At 43.2% G+C, this 24,662-nt stretch overlaps 2 protein-coding genes across 6 annotated transcripts in view; one reads left to right on the top strand and one right to left on the bottom strand.

Annotated features, from left to right (window-relative positions):
* The window catches only part of ERCC3 (ERCC excision repair 3, TFIIH core complex helicase subunit), a 387,208-nt gene that overhangs the window by 308,373 nt on the left and 54,173 nt on the right, over positions 1–24,662 (bottom strand). The window lies entirely within an intron of this gene.
* SMARCAL1 (SWI/SNF related, matrix associated, actin dependent regulator of chromatin, subfamily a like 1) overlaps positions 5,366–24,662 on the top strand; it is a 35,860-nt gene continuing 16,563 nt past the window's right edge. Inside the window, exons 1-9 of one of the 4 annotated variants that reach the window (XM_063400791.1) lie at positions 5,366–5,464; positions 6,282–7,242; positions 7,939–7,989; positions 10,554–10,814; positions 11,972–12,022; positions 14,770–14,950; positions 15,912–16,062; positions 18,577–18,735; positions 20,498–20,563. In XM_063400791.1, coding sequence (XP_063256861.1) covers positions 6,372–7,242; positions 7,939–7,989; positions 10,554–10,814; positions 11,972–12,022; positions 14,770–14,950; positions 15,912–16,062; positions 18,577–18,735; positions 20,498–20,563 — 1,791 coding nt within the window. In that variant the 5' untranslated portion in view covers positions 5,366–5,464; positions 6,282–6,371. The other 3 variants (XM_063400792.1, XM_063400794.1, XM_063400793.1) reach the window with 3 other exon arrangements.

Genomic DNA, 24,662 nt, shown 5'->3' with positions numbered 1-24,662 from the left:
GCTTTTCCTTCTAACTTTGGACTCTTCTGCCAGTTCAACTGTGTTTCACAAAGATAAAGTTCTGTTGAGCATCTGAACAAAAACCCCCAACCAGTCATGTAGAGCAGAGGGGTGTGCTCTGCTCCAGTCTTAAGCATAAGATACTGGAGAGTCTACATTGCCAGTGCCCTCACCCCACTTCATCACAGCTCATATTGTGTTAAATGCTGGTGACACAGAGACTTTGGAAACACTATTTGAGTATCAGTGTAGGATGTGGGGGTTTTTTATCTTTTAAAATTTTGTTCTGGGTGCCAGTGAGCTGCCCCCCACACCTGGGCTGCATCACACAAAAGACAGGAGTAGACTGAGCTTTGCAGCAGCTCTGTGAGGCAGTGGCCTGGCAGTGAAGCGGGGCCATGTGCTGTGCAGACCATTGCTCTGGACTGGAGCTATGGAGGGGAATCCAGCCAAGAAGGACAGAAGGCAGAAAAGAGACCCTGCAATCTGTTGGAGGGATTGTGCTATAAACAAGAGCAGGAAGGCTTCAGCATGCCAGGGAAGAACAAGCTGTGTAGATAAAAGAGGCTACTTCAAAAGAATGGAGGGTGACTAATTTTTCTTGCACCAGCTGGCCAAAAAGCAGGGAAAAAGAAGTGGTCTTCACTGAGCTGGCAGTCAGAGGAGGGGAGTAACCTTCTCATGCTAGAAAAACTCCCAGAAAAGCCCCTGCAGATGCCCTTTCATAAGAGTTTCAAGGACAGCAGGATTCAGCAAAGTCAAATTTTGTCTTTAGTTCTACAGAGATGTTCAGGGAAAGGGCCTGAGCTGTCAAATGGGCTGAGAGGCCATGGTCCTTGACGTGCCTCAATGGCAGAGGGAAAGTAGAGGGGATTAACAGCTGTCTAAGAAAAGAAATCCAGGGAATGGTAGGGGATGCAGGGTCAGCACCTCCCCAAACCCAAGCACATGCTGGCCCTCCAAGCCCAGGGCTTGAGTTCCCCATTAGGCAGCTTTGACCTCCTTGAGGATCCCAAACCTGAGCAGAGGAAGCACAACTCCCACAGCCTGCAGAGGACAGGTCTTGTAAAGAGTATTCAGGTCAGAGTATTCTAGCAGCCCAAAAGAAAGGTTTCTCCAACTGGAACAAGCTCTGACAGTCCAGAGTCCTTTCTCTGACTGTCCTGCACCACAACCTTTTCTTAAAATGTGACCTATATGTCCCCAACCCAACCACTTGAGTAGATTAGCTGGGTAGGAACTGATAACATGGAATTAATTTAATTTAGAAGGTGCAACTACAAGTTCTCCACAGCTGGTCAAAGACTGGTGCAACTGAGCATTGGTTGTTACGTCTCTGAGCTCAGTGTGGGCTACCAAAACCCTACCAGAAACTGAGGCATCTCAAGACCTTTAGCCTGGGCTGATTTCCAGTTCTCTGTTGGATGGCTTTGCTACACACAGCAGCCCTGCATGCAATTCAGCCCCAACAGAGAGTGCAGGCTGGCCACACATCCAGGAGGAAGGAAGCCAGCTCTGTTCATGTGGAGAACCACAAAGGTATGTTGGCAAAGTGGTGAAATGGGGCAAATATTTTCAATATGACATTAGTAGGACCCCTAAAGAGTAGCCCCAGATCCTTCAAAGGATAATCCATGAGACTACAGAACGGCTCTGGAGTTTTGGGAGACTTGTAATTCAGAAAATAGCTGCTGCTTATGTAAGATGTACAATACAGGCAGTTCTGGCTCATTTGGAGCCAGCAGTCAGCCAGCCCAGTCCATGAGAGGAAGTTTAGAGCATGATCCACATGATCCTGTTAAGAACAACACTGAGAACCCCATTTCCTTATTTTTTTCACCGATGGAGCACTTCTTTGGAAGGATGTGAACCTTTCCTCTACAGCAGCGCTGGGTGCACTCTCCCTCCCAGTCCTCCCAGGATTTTCACTCTGCATCTCTGCCCCTGACCCAGTATGTGGAGGGTAAGTCCAAGCCACTGCTGGAAGCATGTTCTGACTGAAAGGACACCTGGAGTGCACCAGCAAACTGCTTGCAAGCGGCCTCTCATTTTGTAGGTCTGTTCTCTGCATGGCCGGGCTGTTCCTTGTGTCTCGCTGAACTTGTGCCATATGGAGCAAATGCTTCAACGTCTGTCTGTGTCTGCCTGACCGTGCAACGCAAGAGCTCTCTGCAAACAATGCTCTGCTCTCAACATTTGCATGAGCTGGGGACAGTCCCTGAATGGGGCTTTTCTCACTCTTCCCAAGTTGTTGGGTTTTTTCCTCACAAGATGTCTCAAAGCATAAGGAGCCATCGCCATAGACCTGGAACCGGATAGCTGCTGGCAGGGAGAAGGTGGCTGGAAACAGTTGCGGGGTTATGCTCTGCATGTTCCCTCTCTCTCATTCATATGTGACACTGGGATCTGGTTTAGCTCTGGGCAGTTTAAAGTGCGACAAGAGAGAGAGAAAAAAGGTCTCTCAGCAGCTCCTTTCTCTCTCTGCTGTGTAGCCACCTGGAGTCTGCTGGCTTGCAGGGGAAGAAAGGGCAAAGGCAGAAGATCTGGACAAAGACCATGGGGCTGTGCATCCTTTCCTAGCAAACATGGAAGCATCCTCTGCAGCTAGAGGACCTGGAATGTGCAAAAATGCTCCTCTTCTTTTGCTTGAGAGAAGCTGGGACAAAACCCTGGACTCAAATGTCTCCTTAGCCTGTGGTTTTCTTTAAAAGTGGTGTGTTTGCAAGTGCCTGTGTACATGTGGTGTGCTCATGTCTGCGTGTGATTCGCAGGTGAGGAACAACACTCCAGGGTTGTGGTGTGTGTTGAGTTGCACCTCACTCTTCCTGCCTGCCTTGTTTTTCTCGGGCTGACAAGCTTCTGACTAATGGCAGTCACTGCTGCTTAATCAGGAAGCAATTTAATGATAACCTTTTCTAATTAACCAGCACAGAGAAGAATGAATAAACTGTGAAACAGCCAGCTGGCTTCAGTGTCCCGAGCCAAAGGGCCTGTCAGGTGGGAGAAAATGGCGTCTGGGGACAAAGCATGGCAGCCCTGGGCCTGCCACTGGGCAGAGCAGTAAAATTCTGAGATAGAAGGGGGTTGTGGTGTTCCCCAGGGCCTTTTCTTTGCTTTCTCCCCAGTTACTGCTCTGGTCACCCACATGGGGAATGTGACTGTTCAGGAAAGGCATCTCGATGTGTATAATCAAGCCCCATGTATAATTAAAATCCTGGGAGGCCCTTTTATTTTATTTCAACTTTTATTTTAACTCATGTAAATATGAGTAATCACCTTGTTTTGAAGATGTTCACAAAATCATAAACCAGCCCAAACAGAAAAGCACCTTGAAAGACCATCTGATCCAACCCCTTGTGGGAAAGGGAGCCTAGATGAGGTTATCTATCACCCTGTCCAAATGGATCTCGGAAACCATCAGTGATGGGGACCTCACTATGTCCCTGGGGAGGTTGTTTCAATGACTGATTGTTTTCAATGCAAAAAATTTCATTCTCATATCAAGATGAAACCTCTTCCAGTGTAATTTCTTGAACAGTGTAGGACCCAGTGTTGCTCCCTGAGGGACAGCACTTGTGACAGACTGCCAGCCTGCATAAAACCCATTGATTGCTGCCTTCTGCTGTGGCCTGGGAGCCAATTTCCAACCAATCCCACAGATCCCCCCCTTCAGTGTATGTGAACGAGGCCAGGAGGCAGCCACAAGAAGCATGGTCAAATATTCTGCTGAAGTCCAGGTTAACAACCTTCACTACTCTCCCCATGTAGGCAGAAAATGTCATTTGGCTGTAGAAGTGTTATCTGCCATGATTTGCCTATAGTAAATCTGTGCTGGCTTTCCTAATCACCTGCTTAATTTGCTTTGTGATAGTTTCTTGGAAGACTGCACTACTTTCCAAGGGCCTGGACTAATACTAATGGGCCCATAGTTTCCGGTGTCCTCTTTTGTGTTCTGCTTGTAGGAAGCCCTGACATCTGTCCTCTTCCAGCCTCCAGGCAAATCCCCTCATCTGTCTGGTAACTATTAGTGTCCCCAGGGGTCAGTGTTGGGCCCAGTCCCGTTTACTGGCAGTCTGGATGGGAGGACTGAGTTTACCACAAAGTTTAGCATATTTGTGGACAACACCAAGTGGGGTTGAATTGTCACTCTGCAGAGAAAGCGGGACAGGCTGGATGAATGGGCTGAGACCAGGGTATGACATTCAACATGACCAAGTGCCAGGCCCTGCACTTCACCCACAACAACCCCAGGCAGCACTACAGGATGAGGGCAGAGTGGCTGGAAAGCTGCCCAGAAAAGAAAAGGACTTGGGGGTGCTGGACCACAGCAGCTAAACATGAGCCAGCTGTGCCCAAGTGGCCAAGAAGGTCAATGGCACCTGGCCTGGATCAGCAATGCTGTGGCCAGCAGGACCAGGCAGTGATTGTCCCCCTGTGCTCTGCACTGCTGAGGCCACACCTGGAGTGCTGTGACCATTTCTGAGCCCCTCAACTCAGGAAGGACATTGAGGTGCCAGACAAGGGCAACAGAGCCCTTGAAGAAGCTCTTGAAGCTGTGGAGAGTCTGGAGCACAAGTACTGTGAGGAGCTGTTGAGGGAGCTGGGGGTGTTTAGCCTGGGGAATAGGAGGCTCAGGGGTGACCTTATCACTCTGTACAACCACATGAAAGGAGATTGCAGCCAGTAGAGGCTGGGCTCTTCAAGGCACCCCGGGACAGCATGAGAGAACACAGCCTCAAGCGGCACAGGGAGAGGTTTGTGTTGGAGATTAGGAAGAATTTCTTCACAGAAAGGGTGATTAGACACTGGAATGGCTGCCCAGGGAGGTGGGGAGTCAGCATCCCTGGGGTGTTTAAGGAAAGACTGGACGTGGCACTCAGTGCCATGGTGTGGTTGACGTGGTGGTGATTGGTCATAGGTTGGACTCGAGGATCGCAGCGGTCTTTTCCAACTTACCACCAATATTCAAAAATGACAAATCAGCCTTGCACCAATGCCAGCTGCTGCTCCTAACCCCCGGGGGCAGACTCCTTCCTCACTGCTGACAAGTGCTGTCTCCGTTCCTCACACATCCGCTCCCCGCTCAGTCACCATTCAGGAACAGCACACACTGCCGTGCCAGACGCACACACCAGGGGCAGCCACTGGTGTCCGCCCGGCCGTACAGCGCGGGGCGCTGTTTGGGCAACGCTTCAGCCTGGGGCCGGCGGAGAGCCCCCGCAGCCGTACTGAGGGAGTGGCGGGGGCGGCCCCGCGGTCCCGGCTACTCCCACGGATCGCCAGCGCCCCCGAGATGGCGCCGCGACCGGAACACTGCAATTCCCAGCGCCCCGCGCGCCCCGCGCGCCGCTCTCATCTCCCGGCGTGCTGTGCACTCCCGGGCGCTCGGTGCCACCCGGCGGTAGCGCAGGGCCTGCTGGGAGCTGTAGTCCCTCGACGGCGCTGCTGGCCGTGCCCACCGGCGGTGAGCAGGCGGCAGAGGCCCCGCGGCGGGCGGGGAACAAGGCCTGACCTCCGGGACCCTGGGGCCGGCGGGTGATGGCGGGGGGGGGGGACCCGAGGGACTGGGTGGGCCGGGACCTCCCTGAAGTTTGGGACGGGAGCCTGCCCGGCTCATGGGAGAGGAGGGGGCAGAGGGTGAACCCCATCGCCCGCAGGGAGGTGAGGAACGGAGGGGGCGGGCATCCCGGAGGACATGGGGCAGCGAGCGAGGCGGGCTGCCGGGAGATGTCATGGGAGCCAGGCCCGCGCTGCTGTTCGGAGGTCTGTGACCTGCGAGTGGAGGTTTCTCGGGAGGAGCTGCCTCTGTCCTGTGGCATTCAGGGTGTATCTGCCACCCCCTGTGAGATACCCAGGAACCGAAGGTGAACAGGGAAGATGGGCATGGTCCCATCTTTGCTAATAAGTACCTGAAATATTACACACTTCACCAAAGCTGGGCAGGGATATAATCCTTTGCCTCCATGTGCCTTTGCAAGGCTGGCTCTGCAGTGCAGGGTGTCCCCGTGCTTTGCTATTTTATTAGTTCTGCTGGGAATTGCAGAGAAGAGTACCCATAACTGTAATGGGATAGGAGTTTTCTCCTTTTTCCGTATGTTTTATCTATGCAGTACTGGCATGCAAGGCCTTTATCAGCGTCTGTCACCATCTACTTGCTGATAATGGCTCAGCATTGGTGTGATAGGTTTGCTGTACTATTAGATTTGTGTAGGATCAGTTACAGTAATAATCAATAATCCTAAGTTATCTATACAATAAAAATTTGATTTTTTTTTCTATAGACTGGCCTTCCTCCCTCTAGAGAAGCAAGTGCCTCTGAGATTAATTCCCAATGTAGTTTTGGTGCAGATTTGCTGTTGGAATTGTTGAAGATGTCATCAGGCCTGACAGAGGAGCAAAAGAGAAGGATTGAAGAGAACCGCCGGCTGGCTTTGGCTAGGAGAGCAGAGAAGCTGGCAGCCCAGAGGGCTGGGCACGAGGGCATCACTGCACCTCTGCAGAAGGAACAGAGTCTGGGCAATCCAGGAAACTCCAAGGAAGAGAACAATCATGTTGGGTTCACCAGCCAGCACCGACAGAATCCAAACATGCCTGTGGAGCAGAAGAGCTGTCTCCAGAAAGGCTATAACCATTACACTGCAAACCAACAGATGGCTGGCTCACACGGAGAGCAGCAAAAGAGTTGTTCAGAGGACATGGAACAAGCAAGTGGCCTTAAGCAGTTCCCTGCAACAATCCCAAATTCTCTGAGTTATTCCCATAAACATTACTTGGATGCTGGTAGCCAGGAACATGGACAACACACTTTAATTAACCGTGGAACATTCCAGCAGCCCAAATGCTACCCAGCTTTCAAAACCCCCACAGAACTACCTCATCCAAGATTCACTGATAATGGGCACCCTGATGGTGGTAAAGATTTACAAACTCAGAACAAATCTGCCATTAAATATGTTTCACCACCAAGCAGCGCTGCCCTGAGTGATTCAGAAATGCTGATAAACATAAACAGACCGACAGAAAGAATGGGGGGAGGTTTTGTCTCTCAGGCCAGTGGTAGGATGCAGAAGCTGACCAGCTCTGCTGGTGTGGGCTTTACCTTTGAAGCTGCCTCTCACAAGAAAGCAAATAATGTTACAAAAGGAAAATGTGTGAAATATGGGGAAGACCGATTCCAGGTTGAAATAGGGTATAATGCTGAACTCATTGCTGTGTTTAAGAAGGTACCAAGCAAAGCCTATGGTAAGAATTGTTTGCTGTTATCTCTGTTTGAAATTGGGTTGAAGTTTTGGCATCTGCTGCTATTGTAGTTGCTACTTGCTCTTACCAGTGTTCCTATTGCTGGGGTGAAATATATGGTATTAATGAGGAATTAAGGAAGTAAATGCAGATTAAATTGCATAGAAATTTGGACATAAATAGCTTGAGCTTCGATTTAGAAAAGAAGTCAGAAGCCTTGCTTCATGAACAGCGCTCTGAGAAGTTCAGTGGCAGCAGCAGGTCAGAGAGTATTTTGGAAGTGAAGGAAACAAAGTTATTCATAAATTGGGATGTGAAAATGGATCACTTCAGTCATAGTTCAGAGTTATGACCTGATTGTTTTCTGCATTACAGAGAGCCGTGGAATCTCCCCCTTTTGTCTTTCTTCTGATCTTTTACCCCTACCTTTATTTGTTATATTCTGTTTTTGGTTTCCTCATGTGTTGCTGATCCCTGTGAATGGCTGTGAATTCTTGTCTTAGTATTGATATTCCCCATGGCTTCTTCTGGTTTCATGTAGCTGTAAACTTGGGCATAACTGTTTTTCAGATGTGTGGCAAAAAGTTTGCATGAGTAGATTGAGTACTTCAACCTCATATGAACATTTCACACCACCAAATGATTTTTTTCTGCCCCAAATGATTCATATTCTGCCCTATTACTCTTGCCCTACTTTAGATCCTGCCATGAAAAAATGGAATTTCAGCATGAAAGATTACAGCAGTCTCTGTAAGTAAATCTTGAATGATTAAAAAAAAGTGGAATCTTGACACCCCCTCCTTCCCGTTTTCCATAGTCATTGTTTAGCTTTGTTGAGTAATAAAAGTAGTGCTACTTAAAGATAATGCCCACCTTTAGGCATCTAGCTCATAACATTTTTCTGATACTTTGTAGTTGATTAGAAATAATTTAATTTTTTTATGTAATCTAAATATCAAGCATGGGTTGCAGTTTCTCTACCACTGAATTTTTCAGTACCCAGCAAGATCATAGGAATATTATCTGCTGTGCTGGTACTTGTTTTGAGTTTGTTTTGAAAACTGAGTGTGTTCCAGTGGCTAATGCTTAATTTCTTGGTCCATTCATGTATTTTCTTTTTAAATAATTCTTACATAAACACTTCTATTGTTAATTTTGTGTGTCAGAAAAGGATAAAGGGTTGTTCTCCAGGGTTTTGAGTGAGACTGAAAATGAATTTGCCTTTTTTTTGGTATAACAAGGGTGGGTTTATCTTTTTTTCCCTCTCCTGTCATCTTATTCTGGAAAGATTGAGAGATTATAGAGGCAAACACTTCAGGTAGGCTTTTCAAAAGCACATGGTACTGAAGTGAGTGATAAATCACTATTGATTTCAGTGGGAACAGAATTAGGCCTGTGTTGAGCACTTTAAAAAACCACAGTTGAGTGCTGGTGTTTTAGCTTCCCATGTGGGTTGCTTCACATTTATAATTTAAATGCTGTTGGCTTGCTTGAAATATATCAAGTACAGATGAGAGCAAAGTCTCTGTTCCAAGGAGCTTGCAAATTAAGAGAATGGTTTGTAGAAATCAGGCATTTTTCTTTAAAGCTATGAAATATATGAGTTCTCTGTGGAAAGTTCCTGTTTACCAGTGAGGACAGTATGTGACCAACACTGGCCTGTGAAATTGGGGAAAATAGCTTGAGAAAAGGGCACTAACTTAAAAGGGCCTTGAAAAAGTGAAAGTGTAAACCAATTATTTTTAAAGTTCTCACTTAGAATTTAGTTCTTCTGAATAATGTGATCCTGTATCACCTTTTTTTTTTCTTTGTAATATAAATTGAACGTTCAGTGAAGCCTAGAAACAAATATTGAAATAAAGGAGTAAAATATGCTTTTTCCCTTCTAATTTCTTTCAGTTTTAGTTGTAGAGGTGACCTCAAACTACAGAATGCTGAACCTGTAGCATCTAAAACCTTATGCTTGGTGCATTGGGAGGAGAAAGTCTAAATTGGTGGTTTCCAATCCCTCAAATTTAAAAATTATTTTTAGCGAGTGCTCTTAAACTTTTTATTTGGAGTAGAAATCTCAACTACTTGGATTTATTCAGGAAGCCACTTATTTTAAAATAAGGTTGGATGATACCCAAATGGCTTATTTATTAATTGATTAGGAAGAAATTGTCTGAATTTCTTTCTCCATTTTCACATCTTGACCACTAAACTTAAAGTTAGTACTTTTTTGTTGTGTATCAGTTTTCTGGACTACCTAAAAAGAAGCAGAGTAGATCATAATGTGCAGCTCAGTGCTCAAAGGCCTGGGTTCACCTGGGTCTATTCTAAACTGCTCCCAGAGAGGAGCCCTCCACAAGTACTTGGAGGCAGAGTGTGCTTAATGGTCCCTGCTGCTGTGTCTAATGGACTCTGGAGATGTTCATGACTCTTTGTGTTAGTGTAGTATCTGTGAGGTGGAGGCTTAGGGACAAACTTCACTACTTTGGTGCTGTGAAAACTATAAGAAATTGTATTCCCACTCCTTAACCATCAGAGTTCAGTTATAATAATAAAGACAACACATGGGTGTAGATTGGCAGAGAAACACAGGGATAAGTGGCATGTTTATTACTGTGGATAGCTGTGTTCTCAGGCTAACATCTCTAAAATGCTGTGTCCCTCCTCTCTCCTTGCCCTTGCATTGTGACAGAGGTGATTGCTGGTGATGGGTAAGACAGGAGTGCAGATGGCTGGGTGGAAGTGCACGTCTAACTGTAAGACATGGAATAAAGGATAATGAACTTGAATTGTAACAAAAGAGATTTAGAAATTTGGACTAGATTCCTTTCTACAGCATTGTGAATACACAGCATTCCTCCTAGATGGATTGTCTATCATTGATGTGAGGCAGGGGGCAGGTATTTCTAAATCTTTCTCCTTTGCTGTTTACTGAAGCACCTTCCCATCTTTTCAGACACATGCTATTGATCACCATGCCCCTGTCCCTGTGATTTTCTGAGTGAAAGCAGTGTGCAATTTACTGCTAAATGTGCTTCTGCAGATTGCTTGCCCTGGCCTAGGGAGCCACATTTTAGGATTGCTGACAGAGAGGGAGCTTAGTGCAATCACAATGCTGGACTGCCCTTGTTCACTTACTCTCACCTGTTCCCTTCACTCCTGCTGTATTCTCTGTGGAAAATCCCACCAACTCGCTCCTCCAGGCCATTGCTTTCTCTGTTCTTTGTCCCTGTGAATGAAAGCAGGGATTCATCATTCCTTTTAAACTTGTGTGTGTTCTTTGTAATGAATTCTTTTCTATAGCTCTATGCTTTTCTCCCTAGTGGAAGCAGCAAATCAACTTTCATCAGTAGTTCTGGCACCTCTGGAAGGAGAAGATGTGGTTGGCTTGGCATCAGGCTCTCATTTTGTTGGCAGTGGGGTTGATGTGAAATCCCTCTTGAAGATGTGTAAGAGCTGGAAGAAGCCCTCAGCCCTTGTCAAAGGGAAATGTGTGCTTATCTCTCGCTTGCGATTTGAGGTTGATATTGGGTATTCTGCAGAAGTGATTGGAGTGTTCAAACAGATGGATTCCAGAAATTATGGTGAGTCTCCTGCTGTGTCTGCTTTCTAATAATGACCTTGTTGGGGCTGTTCTTGCTTCAAAGAAGAGAGGTTGTGAGACTACATCCCTCTGAATGAGAATAAGAGAATGTGCTTTGGTGAAGATTTTACAAGATCTTGTAGTTGAAGCTTAGTGTTGTCTCTGTGTCCAGCACTTTATCCCATGGCAGAACATGTCCTCTTCTGGTCTTGTTGGCTGAGGTGATATTTCAGATCTCAGCATGATTACATTTACATTTACTGGAAATACTGTAAATTAGGTGGGTTGTGCAAATAATTTGCCAGCAGTATGCAGTCCACACAAAGTTCTTTTCTTTATTATCGAATGCAGCTGGATGTTCTCCTACTTCTCTGCTTTATGGTTGTGTAGAGTGGCTGCAACTGCCTGGGCAGATTTAATTGACCTGGAGTTTTACTAATGTTTTCAAGGCAAGTGTAACTGTAGAGCACTTCTTATGTTGACATTTAGATTTCAATGGTAATTTTTTTTCCACTTGTAATTTGGGAAATGAGACACAGAGTGATGAGATGACATGCACAGTGTCACAGAAGGTCAGTGACAGCATGGAGAAGAAATTCTGGAGCTCTTGTTATTTGGGCAGGGCCCCACCTGCCTCATTGTATCTTCACCTACTCTGAATTCAGTCTTCTTTCCCTGGATGTTGTACACAGATGCTACCCAGCGATAAGCCTGCCTGATAGATCGATGTTACATTTTGGATATTGATGAACTGAATTTCCTCCTGTAGCGTTCTGAGCACTTTGACTCTAGGCTATGGAGGCACAACTGAAACTGAGTGTTTTACTGACTGCAGTCAGAGTTTGCACACATTCTTCATCCCTTCTTGCACTGAAGAGAAAGTGGTTGCCAAAATGCTTGAGCAGATGCGTTCATCAGGAGATCTTGGCTTGCTCTGGTGATACCACCATTTCTAGATGTGTGGTCATACTTTTAAATCTTCTCCAACTGTTTGCTTAACATGACAGCAAACAGAGGAGAATTGATTTTGATCAATGTAACAATTCATTTAAAACGTGTCTGAAATGCAGAGGATATAGGTAGATTGACATGTTCTTATGGACAGAGAATTCTTTTTTTAGAAGAGACTTATGACAGTGTTTGTTGTAACTATTGCAGATATGAATACCAGAAAGTGGAATTTCCTGCTGGAGGATTACCCCAAACTAAGTGAGTAGCTGAATTTTCCCAGTGAGGGAGAACTTCCTGTGCATCAGTTTCTGTCTGTTGCCTTTTCCCATCATGCATCTGTGTAATGCTGCTGAAACTGTGACTTGCCAAACTGTAGAACTGTGTTTTGATGAGGTTTCTTTTTAATAGATGCAACTTTGCAGAATAATCCAGTCTCTGCAGCATGCTTCTGGCACATCTGCTTCTCAGGTTTTATGTTTAATTAAGTTTATAGAGTGCTTTGAGATCAATAGCATTTACACATGTCCTAAGTATTGTAACTATTATTTATCATCCCAGTTGGCGTGCTGTGTTTGCTTTGCTGCTCATGTGAGGGTCTGTGGCTGTGGAATTTGGTTGGGGTAAGTTTCAGAAGGGTAATAAGCCAGGTGCTCTATGCACATTCTTAGGAAGTGTTAGTGTTTCAGAGCTGAAATGCTGTTTCTCCAGCATGGGCTCCTGCTTCCATGGGATATCAGAGTCTGTTTAATAATTGAATAAGTGCATGCTTCTATGATGCATGTCTTATTAATAATGATTGTAGGGCTGAAAGCTGTGTAGTGGGGCCGTGTAAGAAGGCCAGGTCTTGAAAACAAGTGAGTGTTCTTGGAGGAGACTGTTAGGAAGCTGCAGGGTTGGAATGCTGACATTCCTGATTTTGGTGAGTGCTGATGAGGGCTCACAATTTGGTCAAAAGGCCTTTTGTACGTGCAAAGGGCCTGATCCTGCAGCATGTGCCAGGCAGTCTGAGCAGACACATCACCTCCTAGCAGACACATCACCTCCTAGTCTGTCATAGGCTCGGTCATGCTGGCTGGCAGTTGTACACATTACATGAGGTATTCAGAATCCCACAGATTTGAGGAAAAAAAAATCTATGAATCTTGCAGAGTGTAATTTGTGAGGGCATTTGAGGATTCTAGCACGTGCCTTTTAGAGGAACAGCATTTGCTTTGTTGCCTGTTCATTTGCCTACATCAAAATTAAAAAAAGAGATTTTAGAAAGGCTCGTTGCCATTTCCAGCAGAGAGATCTGTTAGCTGGGAACTGTTTGTAGAGGTTAATGTCTCTTTGCCTAGTTGCTCAGTCATCTTTATATAAAGGTCACTTCACTAAAAACTGTCTCTTGGATGAATCATGCTGGTGGCAGATATATCTTAATCACTCTCCCAGCTCATGTACAGAACAATAGCAACAGAATTATCAGTGAGCAAATTGTAGCAATTATGCTAACACATAGCTCGGTCTGTGAGTGTAATAACAAGCTTGTGCTGTTCTTTGGGTGGAGAGAGTTCCTGCTATTGAAGAAGTATAAATTAAACTGGAGAGTTTAAAAAGTTTGGTCGTTGCCCAACCACAAATAGAAATCTTTTCATATGTATATTTCTTGGAATTGCTTTCCCCCTTTATATGGCAGGGGTCCATCCTGCTGTTTCCCTCTTGGAGACAACTGAAACAAAAATACCTAACTGAATTCCGGTGTGTTTACTGCTGGTATAGTGGGTTCTTATTTTAGCTGTTTTTCCAAGCAGGTGTTTTTTTGTCTTCTGGACTTCATATACAGACTGACTACTAAAGAAAAAAGGAAGGTGCTTCCTGCAATAAAAATCCGTGCACCTGCATTTCTGTTCTTAGTGGAGAGGTGTCTTTGATTTCATAGTCACTGGACAAAATTTATTTAATAAGTTTTCCTGGTCACAGCTCACTGCATGTTTAAAACTGGTGTTTATTTTCTTAGAAATCAACTGTTGGATTAAAATAGAAATGTTTTTATTTTTGAGGGGATGGGATAGAGAGGCTACTGGAGGGGACTAAACAAAGTCATCCAGGAGGAGAAGTGGCTAGATGCTGTGGTTGTTACGATGCATGGGTTGAAAAGATGAAGGCTCTGAGATCTTGGCATAATGGGTGCTGGGGATCCCTTTAGGCCAGCTAGGAAGGTAAAGTTGTGGGGCTTCATGGGTGAAGGAAGAGTAGTATTGAGGAACTGAAGTGGCTGCCTGTAAGCTGATTCTGGCCTGTAAGCTGCTTCTATCCAGGAGAACAGAAGTGGCCACCAGCTGAGCAGGGAGGTGCTCTTGCTCCTGAGGGGTGGTTGTTGGAGTGCTGCTGCTGGTGGTACAAGAGCTGTTTCTCAGAGTCTTGAGGTGCTTCCTGTTTTCTTACCCAATGTGGTAAATAAACATGGTAAAGTGGAGGCAGAGCCCAACTGTGTGAATTCAGGGAACAGGAGAAGAGAGTTTTCAAATTTGAAGATGAATGATATTCTTTAGGTAACTGTCTTGGATCACTTCTTGATGGTTTTGGTTTAGTGGGAACCTCAGAGGTACAGAGTCCCAAAGTCAAGATAAAGATGTCCCTGCTTTCTAGGCTTCAGGAGCTCTTTTGTTCAAGTTTGTACTTTAATTTCTGAGTAAACTGTGCCCTGAGATGCCCTCAGCATGAATAATCCAGCTCCAGCCGTATTTGAAGCAATCGTCTCTGAATGATGGCATCAGGGTTTCAATTTTTTTAGAACCAAGTGTAAGTATGACGGGAGGAGATGTGATTCATCAGGTGGTTCTGAAATAGATTTTGGGGAAGAGGCCAGGCTAACTAACACCTGTGCATCATGCCATGATTTCTGTGAATTGTCTCAGGATAGGAAATTATGTTTTTGACGAGGTTGAGGGTTGTGTCCTGAGATCCATAATGGAAGTTGTGTGTATGTTGTCCCTTCAGATAATAAACTGCTCTGTTCTTTGCAGTGAAAGTGTTACTGAACCTCGTGTCTATAGAAGTGGAGCCACTGCCTGAAGCAGTAATTAAGACCTTTGCTGCTCAACTCCAGGGATCTCCATCACAGACAGACATTCCTGATGCTGACCTTTCAGCAGTGGACTCCAAAATTGTGACGAGCCTCATGCCCTTTCAGCGGGAAGGTGTGAAGTATGTCCTTTTTGCATGCTGTTAAGCGCTAGTCCATGTCTAGAATTCTGTACTTTATGTTGGTGCCCCGGTTGTCTTTTTGTCCATGGAGGGTTCTGCATTTCTCTAGAGAGTGGATCTATTATACTCTGGCATTTTGGGCTTTTGATTGTTTGGATTAGTACGGTTTGTTTGGGATTTTTTTTTTTAATTTTTAAAATAAAATTTTATTATTTTTTGAGTGACACATCTGTTTTATATCCAGATAGAATTCATCATGAGTCAGGTGGAAAGTAGTATTTTGCTAGTCTAAAAAATGGTTCAAATGATACATCTCTGATCGCCCTCCTGTGATTCAGTATGTACATAATTGTCATATGATTTTTTTATTTTGGAAGGTAATTGGGTTTTTTCCCAAGTGCATCTCTTCAGTTGTTGTTGTTTGAATATTAAATACTCATGGGAAGGGACCAGGAAATGGGACCGAAGCCCTAAAAGATTAAAAACTACTGATTATATGTACAGATAAAAATTTAAATATCCCTGTCCCCATCATATATGATTATTAGTTGTTGATTTCAATATGCAGTCCAGGACAGTCTGTACTTAATGGTCCTAAATTGCTATTGTTTTTAGTAGTAATTTCTTAGCTCAGCCAGAATGAACTCTGGAACACAATGTGAGTAATATCATGGAAAGAATGTGCTTAAAATAATTGTAAGGTCTTGAGACTACTTTTCATAAGAAATCAAAGTCTCTAAGGACTAGGCTGAACCACTCTCTTCAAGAGCTTCCAGGCTTTGAGAGATTTGTGAGAGTTGCTCCCTTGTATAAAGACCAAGGGAGAAAATCCAGGTTTACTGAAGAAACCAGATCACTTCCAGGAGATCCACATTAGAGTCTCAGTCATGATTTGTGTTCATCTTGGTTGCCAGACAGTAACCCATTTCTTGACTCCTCTTTCCCTCTCTGTTTTCCCCAGTTTTGCAATTTCCAGAAATGGACGTCTGCTCCTCGCAGATGACATGGGCCTGGGCAAGACCATCCAGGCCATCTGCATTGCTGCCTATTACCAGCAGGAATGGCCCTTGCTGGTGGTCACTCCCTCTTCTGTGAGGTTTACATGGGCAGAGGTACTGTGAGCTTGGGCATGTGCACGGGTCAGTAAGGAGCCTGTGTGATGGTTAGACTGTACTGTGCTTTGCAAGAGTCAAACTTCTAAATGTATTAAGGCAAAGAAACAAAAACTTGCACTGATTTAGAAACTTATTGGTGGGAAATTATTTGGTGTTGACTGTATGGTATATGCCTATTTTTTTTTTATTGGAGGATTTTCTTTTTGTAGTCCAGCTGATCTGTTGGGAAGAGAGACAGCTAGAGAAAGTGTGTCCTCTGACCCTCTGTTAACTTTGTTCCTGCAAGTCACTTGGCTCCAAGGGGGCATTTTACTCATCAGTGTCAAAGATAATAGTTACATTCAAGCAATTGTCTTGTATTCGAGCCCATCGTAGCAGTATTTGCCATTTCCTTGGCTGAAACAGAGGCCCAGATGCTGGGAGTCTCCACTCTGTTCAAAAGGCCCCATGATCATTAAGTGTCTGTCATAATATATCTTTTGGCCTGTCCAGTGTATGCTGCTGACTCCTCTGTGTATTTTATTAATGTTGGTCAAAGCCCAAGAAAGCTTGTATGGTTGAGAAATGTGTCTTGAAATAAATCACTGCCAAAGTCTGAACCCTGAGACTGTTGGCTTGCCATAGGCTAGTGAAATGTTCACTATGGGAGAAAAAGGTGATCCAGAGCTTTTAGGTCAGTAAATTCTTCCCAGAGAAGGAGGAGATGGGAGTTTAGCTTTTCCTGGAATATGGCATTGATGAGAAATGTATTGATTTGTATTTGTTGGTTTTGTGCTATAACCAGGTTGTTAGAGCATCTTGGTGTGTGTTTTGATATCCAACAGTGCAACAAAATGCAGGGTGAAAAGAAAATAAAGTTTACTGGAAAAAGGGAGTGTTGCACGTCATACTTGAAATCTCAAGGTCTGTAGACCTGTGGAACAACACTGAATCCATCACTTCTGTGGGATATCTACCAGGAACAATTTGGGCCCAGGTTTCCTGAAGTATTGGGCAGTTGCAAATAAAACTTCTACATTCTGCTTCAGGAGATTTAAGAAATAATGAAGCATTTTTGTTTGGTTGTTTTTGTTAGTTTTTTTTTTTAATTTGAGTGCTTGATTTTTTCCTTCTCCTACCTTCTCCTACTCCCAGCTGCCCAGGAGGCTCTTGTGGGAGATGTTTCATTAGGACATTTGATTTAGAGATCTGGTTGATTTTTGAGTATGTGATGGATGCAGATGTAAGAAAAATGTCACAGAAATTCAGAAGGTGAAATTTATTATAGTCTGTAATCTACTCCATTCATTCTTGTACATTTTTCATTTTAGTGTAATGGTAGTTGCTTTTGTGATGTCTCTGGAACCAAATTGGCAGAAATTTTCTTTATCTTAGCAACATCAGTGTTCTATTTTGGCTTTCTGTACTCAGGCCACTGAGTGACTTTAGAGTCAAGGGATATAGGAAATGGGTGGGAAGGGGCAAGGTACTCTTGGGTCAGAAGTGTTGCATCCACATGTATTTGGAGTTCAGCATTGAAATTCCTCCAGTGGAGAGGAATGATTGTGGTTGGAGGATTTCAACAGGCAAAGCTCCTAGAGACAGATGCCATTTCTCATCACCATTTGGCTACATTTCTGTAGGGACCAGATCTTGATGGGCCCAGACAGTTTTCTGCAGAGCAACATCAGCAGAACTCACATGTTGCAGAGAGCTTGGTGTCACTGGGGACAGAATTACAAGGGAAATGGTGGGTGGTCTGGCTAACAGATGGGTTTGGGGGAGGATATCTTGCTCTGGTGTGTGGAGCATTTCAAGAGGTTGATTGAATGACAATTACCACATGAATTTCAGCTGCTGTCATAGAGCAGCTGGTGTGTTGTTAACTTGATCTTTTCATTTTGGCTTTTTTTTTTTGTTTTGTTTTGGGTTTTTTTTGGTGGACTTTTTAAGAAGAGGAGGTACTGGAAATGTTTTGTTCAACTGTGTGAGTTGTACTTCACCCTCACTGTGGAGTAAACATTGCTATACTGATAGATGTTTACTGCTTAGAAGTCTGTGTGTCACAACCTTAGTTTTCCTGTTGAGTGGGAAAACTAAATTTCTCTATAAGCAGTGGTCACAGTAGTCTCTGGCTCTGAGCATAGCAGGTAGCTTTCTCAGGAGGTTATGCACATTTCCATTAATGATTTTTGTTTGTATTTTTGAGGGCATTACTGAGGTTGGTTGTTTTTTCTTTTGTTTGTCTACGGGGTTTTGGTTTTATTCCAGTAAGAAGGACTAGGGTTTGAGCTTTTCTTGCTGTGTAAAGTAGATGTTACCTTGTAGGCTGAGTTCTGTCCTTGATGATCCCATTACCAGGGAAGTTGCCATGGGAAGGCTGCTTACCCTTACTGTGCCCCAAAGTGATGTCTAATGGTGGATGGGATGGGCCCATGTTCTAAGTAGTCCTGAGGATGTTCTGTGTAGTGCTTTGGGACCTTGACAAAGAAGATAAGCACCAGAATGCAATTCATTTCTTTCTTCTTCCAGGCATTTCACAGATGGCTTCCATCCTTAAATCCAGAAAGCACCAATGTCATAGTGAGTGGGAAGGACAACCTAACAGGAGGCTTGATCAACATCATCAGTTTTGATCTCCTCAGCCGGGTGGACAGGCAACTTAAGAGCACATTCCAAGTAGTTATTGTTGTAAGTGGCACATGAAAATTCTCAAGTTAATTCTCTGCTGCAGTTGGGGTAGCCCTTGTACAGTAAAGAAAGTGAAGTGGGCCTTATTTATGACTGAAAGTTTCTGAAAGTATCTTGTAATTGTGGTTGTGTTCACAGCTGTCTTCATGAGTACAAGCATGAGATTTCTCTGAAACCTTTTGGAATCACTAGTAGAGTTTAATTCCTTTGTGATTCCTAAGGCTGTGTCTTCACTTTTACTGGTTATGGTGCCCCTCTGATTTCATTGTGCTTGGTCATGTCCTGTGCTGGAGAGAAAATTGTTTAATGTGGTGTGTCAATACCATAGTCTTGGAATTGTATCTTCTTAAGTCTTGGATTTAAGGGTGGTGTTAGTGTTTATCCAGTAAACCAGATAACCTTTCAACATCAAGTATGTGGGTAAGGCATAAAAAAAATCTTCCTTAGCTTCTGTTCCACTGACAATCTGCATTAAGCCTTCTTTGATCACTTGTATCGTTTCTTTTGTAAATTACTTCAAATTCTATTTTTTATCATTTTACAGAACCACAGCAAATGGCATTTTTCTGGATTTCAGTTACTAAAACTTCAAAATGTCTAGTATTTCAAATCCAGCTTGGATCAACAGAGAACAAAAGTGTATATGTAGCTTACTATAAGTATTTGATGTTCTCAGTCTAGTTTCCAGCACACATATACACCTGCCCAAAGATCATGACAATTGGAACATAATAATCTTTCTGTTTCTCAGCATCAGATGGGAATGTGGTAATAGATGGAGTTGGAGACCAAGCTACTCATAGGGGAACTGATGTTTTTCATTTTTATATTTTTTCTCCCACACACACTCTGACTAAACATTCTGTCAAGGTGGAAATGCAGATTATTACTTTTGTAGGCTCGAGGCTACTGCCATGGAACTTCTAACCAGCCCTGAGCTGGCAAGTGTTCTTTCTGTGTGTTTATATGTTCAAATTTGGACCCTTTGTAGGTTTTTACAGATGAGAATACTCTTACTGTGTGCTGAGCTTTCCTGCTTTTTCTTCCAATCTTCTTTTGGTGGCTGGGAAAATTAATGCAGCTTATTTGTTATTTAGGAGGGAGAAGGCTGTGCGTGAGAGGCTAAACAGCTTTACTGTCTTTACATGCTTTTTTCTACACATGTGGAAAGATGAGAATATACCCTTGGAGGGTCCTGACTGCTTTTTGTGCCTTAAGTTCTGCTTTACTATAGCAGTAGAAGTGAAGCCCATTTGAGGGTGATGTCTGAAGTAGGAGACTATTACCCACCTGGTGAGCCCTATCAGCAGAACAGTTGGATCTTAATTAGATTTCTTTTTTCCTTATCATTTGCATTAAACCCTTTTTAAAGGAACTGGCACTGTATAGGCCTCCTGTGTTTGGTGCATTTAAAAGATACATAGGGGCAAATGAGTATCAGTTATGGAAATAATATTCCACTTTCTCCTTCCCTCTCCAGCCCCCTCTGCTCACTTTTTTTTTGGTGTTCATTTATGATTCATGCCTGCGAGGTTTGATTTTTGTTCCATTTGCTTGCAGCTGCAGGTTTGAGTGCAGGAAGCCTGCTACTCTGCATCCTGTCTTTTTGTTTAGAATTTCATGTGACTGTTCCAATGCCTGAAATATCCTGAGTGAAAGGCCTGTAATACTAGATAGCTGAGAATACTGGGAATTTGTTCTGTAACCTGCATTTGGAGTATGGATCTGAACTGACTTCGCTTTCATGCTTGTTTTGTTTCAGGATGAATCTCATTTCCTGAAGAACACAAAAACTGCACGCTGCCAAGCTGCCATGCCTCTCCTCAAGGTGTGTATGCTGGGTGCCAAAGCTCTGATTGCTAACATCAGGCTCCCAGGGCAGTGCTGCTCCATTTACCAGGTTTAGGGGCCAACAGCTGAATTCTTTTGGTGTGCAAGACAAAGTCCAGGCAACAGTGTAGATGCAGGACTGACGTTTGGCTTTACCACTTCTTTCTATACAAGTATTAGATGGCAAAACCTAATGAAACAACTTTTAAAACTCCCTTGATATAATTGTACTGCCACTGATGAGTTCTGTGGTGACAGGGTAAAGGGAGTGTCAGAACTTACTGAAGGTATTCAGGGTAGAAAGAATATAGTGGTGTCAAAATACCTTGTTAAATGAAAGTAATCATTATCAGTTACTTCTTGGCACACAAATTGCTGCTGTGTGTCAGAATGGCATTGCCTATGGCCCTTCCCTGGTTTTAGGGATCTAAACTGTTACTGCAGGCTTCCAGTGTGTTTGTGGGGCCGGGGCTTAGGAGCATTCCTGCTGGTCACATGTACAGAAATACTGGGAAATGGCAGAATGGGAGATTAGTGGGACAAGTGGCACAAAGAAGGGAGGCAACAATCAATTACAAATGCCAGGAGAAATGTAAATTCTAATGTTTGCCTCTTGTCCTGGGACCAGAGATACAGATTCAAGTTATGGGTAGTTTCTGGACACTGCAGAGTGTGTACATTAGAAGAAGGTAAATGCAGTTCCTCTTCAGCAATTAATCAGCAGTATGTCTAAAGAGAAGATGTGATCTGTGATGGCTTTATAGCAACCAACTTTAATATGCAAGATTCTTAATGGTATGCTGAAGATGGTTGTCCTTGAATAACTTGGTTGTTCTCCTTAAAGGCTTGGCTTGTGTCTTCTCTGGGTTTTCAAATCACTTCAGGCTTTTAACGTTTGGAAACTTAAGTAGGAGGTCCAATTCTGTGAGCAGTTTGAAATACAATAATTAGTGTCTATGTCTGAAAATCGTGGAAAATAACAAATTCGCCCTCGTTTTGAGCAAAATGCTCAAAAAGCAGCCTCATCCTTTGCTACTTGAAGCTTTGTAAGGATCAGCTTGTCAAAATCATTTGTAGGCTGCAAGATATGAGAGTGAAAGATGGTAGCTGTTAGGCTGAGGTTAATTGCCTGTATGCACTTCCTGAGAATTTACAGTTTTATGCTGTCACATCACTGGTCTTAAAGAATTGAGAGCTGATGCTTCTGAAACTGAATTTCAGTCTTCTGAAAGCATTGAGAGTTTCATGTTGATACCGTGCATTATCCCACCTGCGATGGGTATGCAGTACCAGATGTTTTGTGTTAGATGTTCAGGTAAATTCTATTTGCCTGGTTGGTGACTAAAATTTCTGAAGTATTTGCTGTAAAAGCCATTTTTCTTCTCTCCTTGCTTTCCAACATAGGCATTTTGCATAAAACTATTCCCTTTGGCAGCTGTGTCCTCAGCTCCTAGTGAGTGATAATATGGTCACTACTGGCACAACACATCATACCAATGATTTTGTATTTGAAAGAACTGCATAAATATCAGGAGCTTTCATCACTTGAATACTGAATTTAAGAACTATACTATGTGATACTTATAGTAAGTAGCCAGTGGGGTAGAAATGGGAGTATTTTCATTATTTTACATGATACTTAAAATTACTAAATAAGAGGTGTGGCTATACATGCTGCTGAGGATAATATTCTTGTTCTTGCCTTCTTTATGTTAAAAGGATTTGAGCAGCAGTAGGGCTCTCAGAAGAGACCAGAAGAAGGTGTAACTGTAGGCAAGTCTTTGAGAGGTAAACTGTTCTACAGTTCCTCAGTCCCTACCTTAAGGTGTACAGCTGTGCCAGTGCTGTAACCAGATCCCCTGAAGCTAACTCATGGCTTATTTGTCTACCTTCTAAACATTGCCACTTCTAACTGTTAGCATAATACTACTTTAAACTATTTGAAATTGTCATAGTTGCTGGTATTTCCTGTGAGGATCTCAATGTCTTAAAGCATAAAAGCTTGAACTGACTTTTAGGGACAGAAAAAAAAGAAATCTACTTAAGAAATGTGATCCTTGGTCCTTACATGTGACAAAGATTTATGAGTCCACAATGACACTGGACAAATCTAAGTGAAAATGTTTCAGAGACAGAAATGTTTGTCAGTTCTATCCATACTTAATTAATTCTTTTTATCCTTGATAAAATCTTCTCTTTTGACTTTTCCATTTTTAAAATAAATAAAATACATAAATTGTTGCAAGTGTTTATACAGAACTGCACAGTAATTGGATTAAATTAGTACATTGATAATAAAGATCACATACCTTGGATATTAGTTTCTAATTTGTCTTGTTAGATAGCCAAACTGAATCTCCACCTCTCAAATCTTTAGCTCAAGGTTACAGCATTTAAAGCCTTATTTTAGTTTTAATATCTGATATTGACTGGTTTTCAAAATGAAGTGGTGTTTTCAGCCACTCGGTCATAATTCATCTTTTCCTGCTTTCTTGTATATATTGCAGAGCAAGTATGGTATGGAATTGTCAAGCAAAGCCATGTATTAAACATGTCACCTAAGTTTCCCAGTTAGGAATTTTTAGACTTTTTTTTTAATATTAATAAAAGCAAATTTTGTGTGTGCAGCACTCAGTATCTTTTGTGATATACTTAGCTGCTACCCTGACAGAGATTCAGAAAAGTTTTAATTGAGACAGAGTAAGAAATTTTATAATGGCTAAATGTATGCAGTGGCTGTGCTTGCTGCTTCATGGCTTGCCTCAGTTTGTCATAGTTTAGAGTAAATATGTAGACATGTTATGCCAAATTTACTTTTAGTGGACAGAACTTTGAGAGGAACTTATAACTGCATGAACAGTAAGATAGGGTGAAATACCAGCAGCAGGATGTTTAGGCCATATTTCTTATTCCTTTCATGTTCCAGTGGATGTACAAATTTGTGGGTGTGCAGACTTGTACCTGGGGGAGAATGCTCCGTCTGCCTGTGTGAAAGGAGGTGGTAGAGTTTGCACACAGTCTGTGTATATCTCTGCAGAATTATGGAGAAGGATGGATTGAAAGCTGTAGCAGAAAACAGTCCTTTGATGTTTGGTCATGTGGCAAAAATGCTGCTTTCAAAGTCAGCCAGCTTTCACACCAGCAGGTCTGTGCTGGCAGCTGCCTGCGATTTGTCCCCAGCTGCAGCACCTCTCATACTACTCAGGGGCAGGAGGCTGCTGTGTTCAAAGTGGCCTTTGTGTCTTGTTTCCATGCACATCAAAGTGAGAATAGCTTCATACTGTTGGGCTGTGGTTGAGTCACCAAAAGGCCTGGTTAGGCCTGGCATGTCCTTCCCCTAATTCAAAGCTGTGTCAATTGGTAACAGGACCTACTTGTCATCTTGCTGTTTTCTGTAGTCTCATGTTTGGGACTAAGTTCTCTTAGGCATACTGACAATACTGGTTCTTCCCTTCACTTCTGCCCTGCATCTGCTTCCCTCAGAGGCAGAAAGTGTCAATATTGTTACAATTCTTGTAAGCATTTTGTTTTTTCCTTCTAAGATTAGACTAGCTCAGAGACATAAACATAGGAGAGGGAGTATACATACTACCAGTATCCTTACACCAGCAAAGCCTCAGGGATGTGGGTGGAGAAAAAAAACAAACAAAACAGAAGTTTTTTCAGTGATCTGTAGTGGGATCTCTTGGGACTAGAGTGGAAAGGACTCTACTTATTTTGATCAGCCAAGGTTCTGCATGGTGTTTATTGCATGGAATACTGCAAGACATGGAAATGAGGGAAGGTCCCAATGGAAAATGGACGAGTTTTTTGGAAGCATGACAGTAAGTGAAGAATGGCATTGGAAACTGAGAAATAAAAGGTACTACCTAATAAAAAATTCCAGTGGCATTAAATGTTCTTATATTCTTTGTGGTCTCTGAGCATTGCTCTCCAACACATGGATAATATTACTGATTTGATTGTTCCCATTGAGCTGCTGTTCCAGTTAATAGTCTAATGCACATCCTGATATTTGCAGGGTTAAAGGTCTTAGGTTTTTCTCTGGGAGTCCAAATACACTGTGTGGCTGGAATCTAAACCTTTTATGCTTGTTG

The sequence above is a fragment of the Prinia subflava genome, chromosome 6, assembly GCF_021018805.1.
Source record: "Prinia subflava isolate CZ2003 ecotype Zambia chromosome 6, Cam_Psub_1.2, whole genome shotgun sequence".
Taxonomy (NCBI): Eukaryota; Metazoa; Chordata; class Aves; order Passeriformes; family Cisticolidae; genus Prinia; species Prinia subflava.
This window is presented reverse-complemented; position numbering and strand designations above follow the sequence as displayed.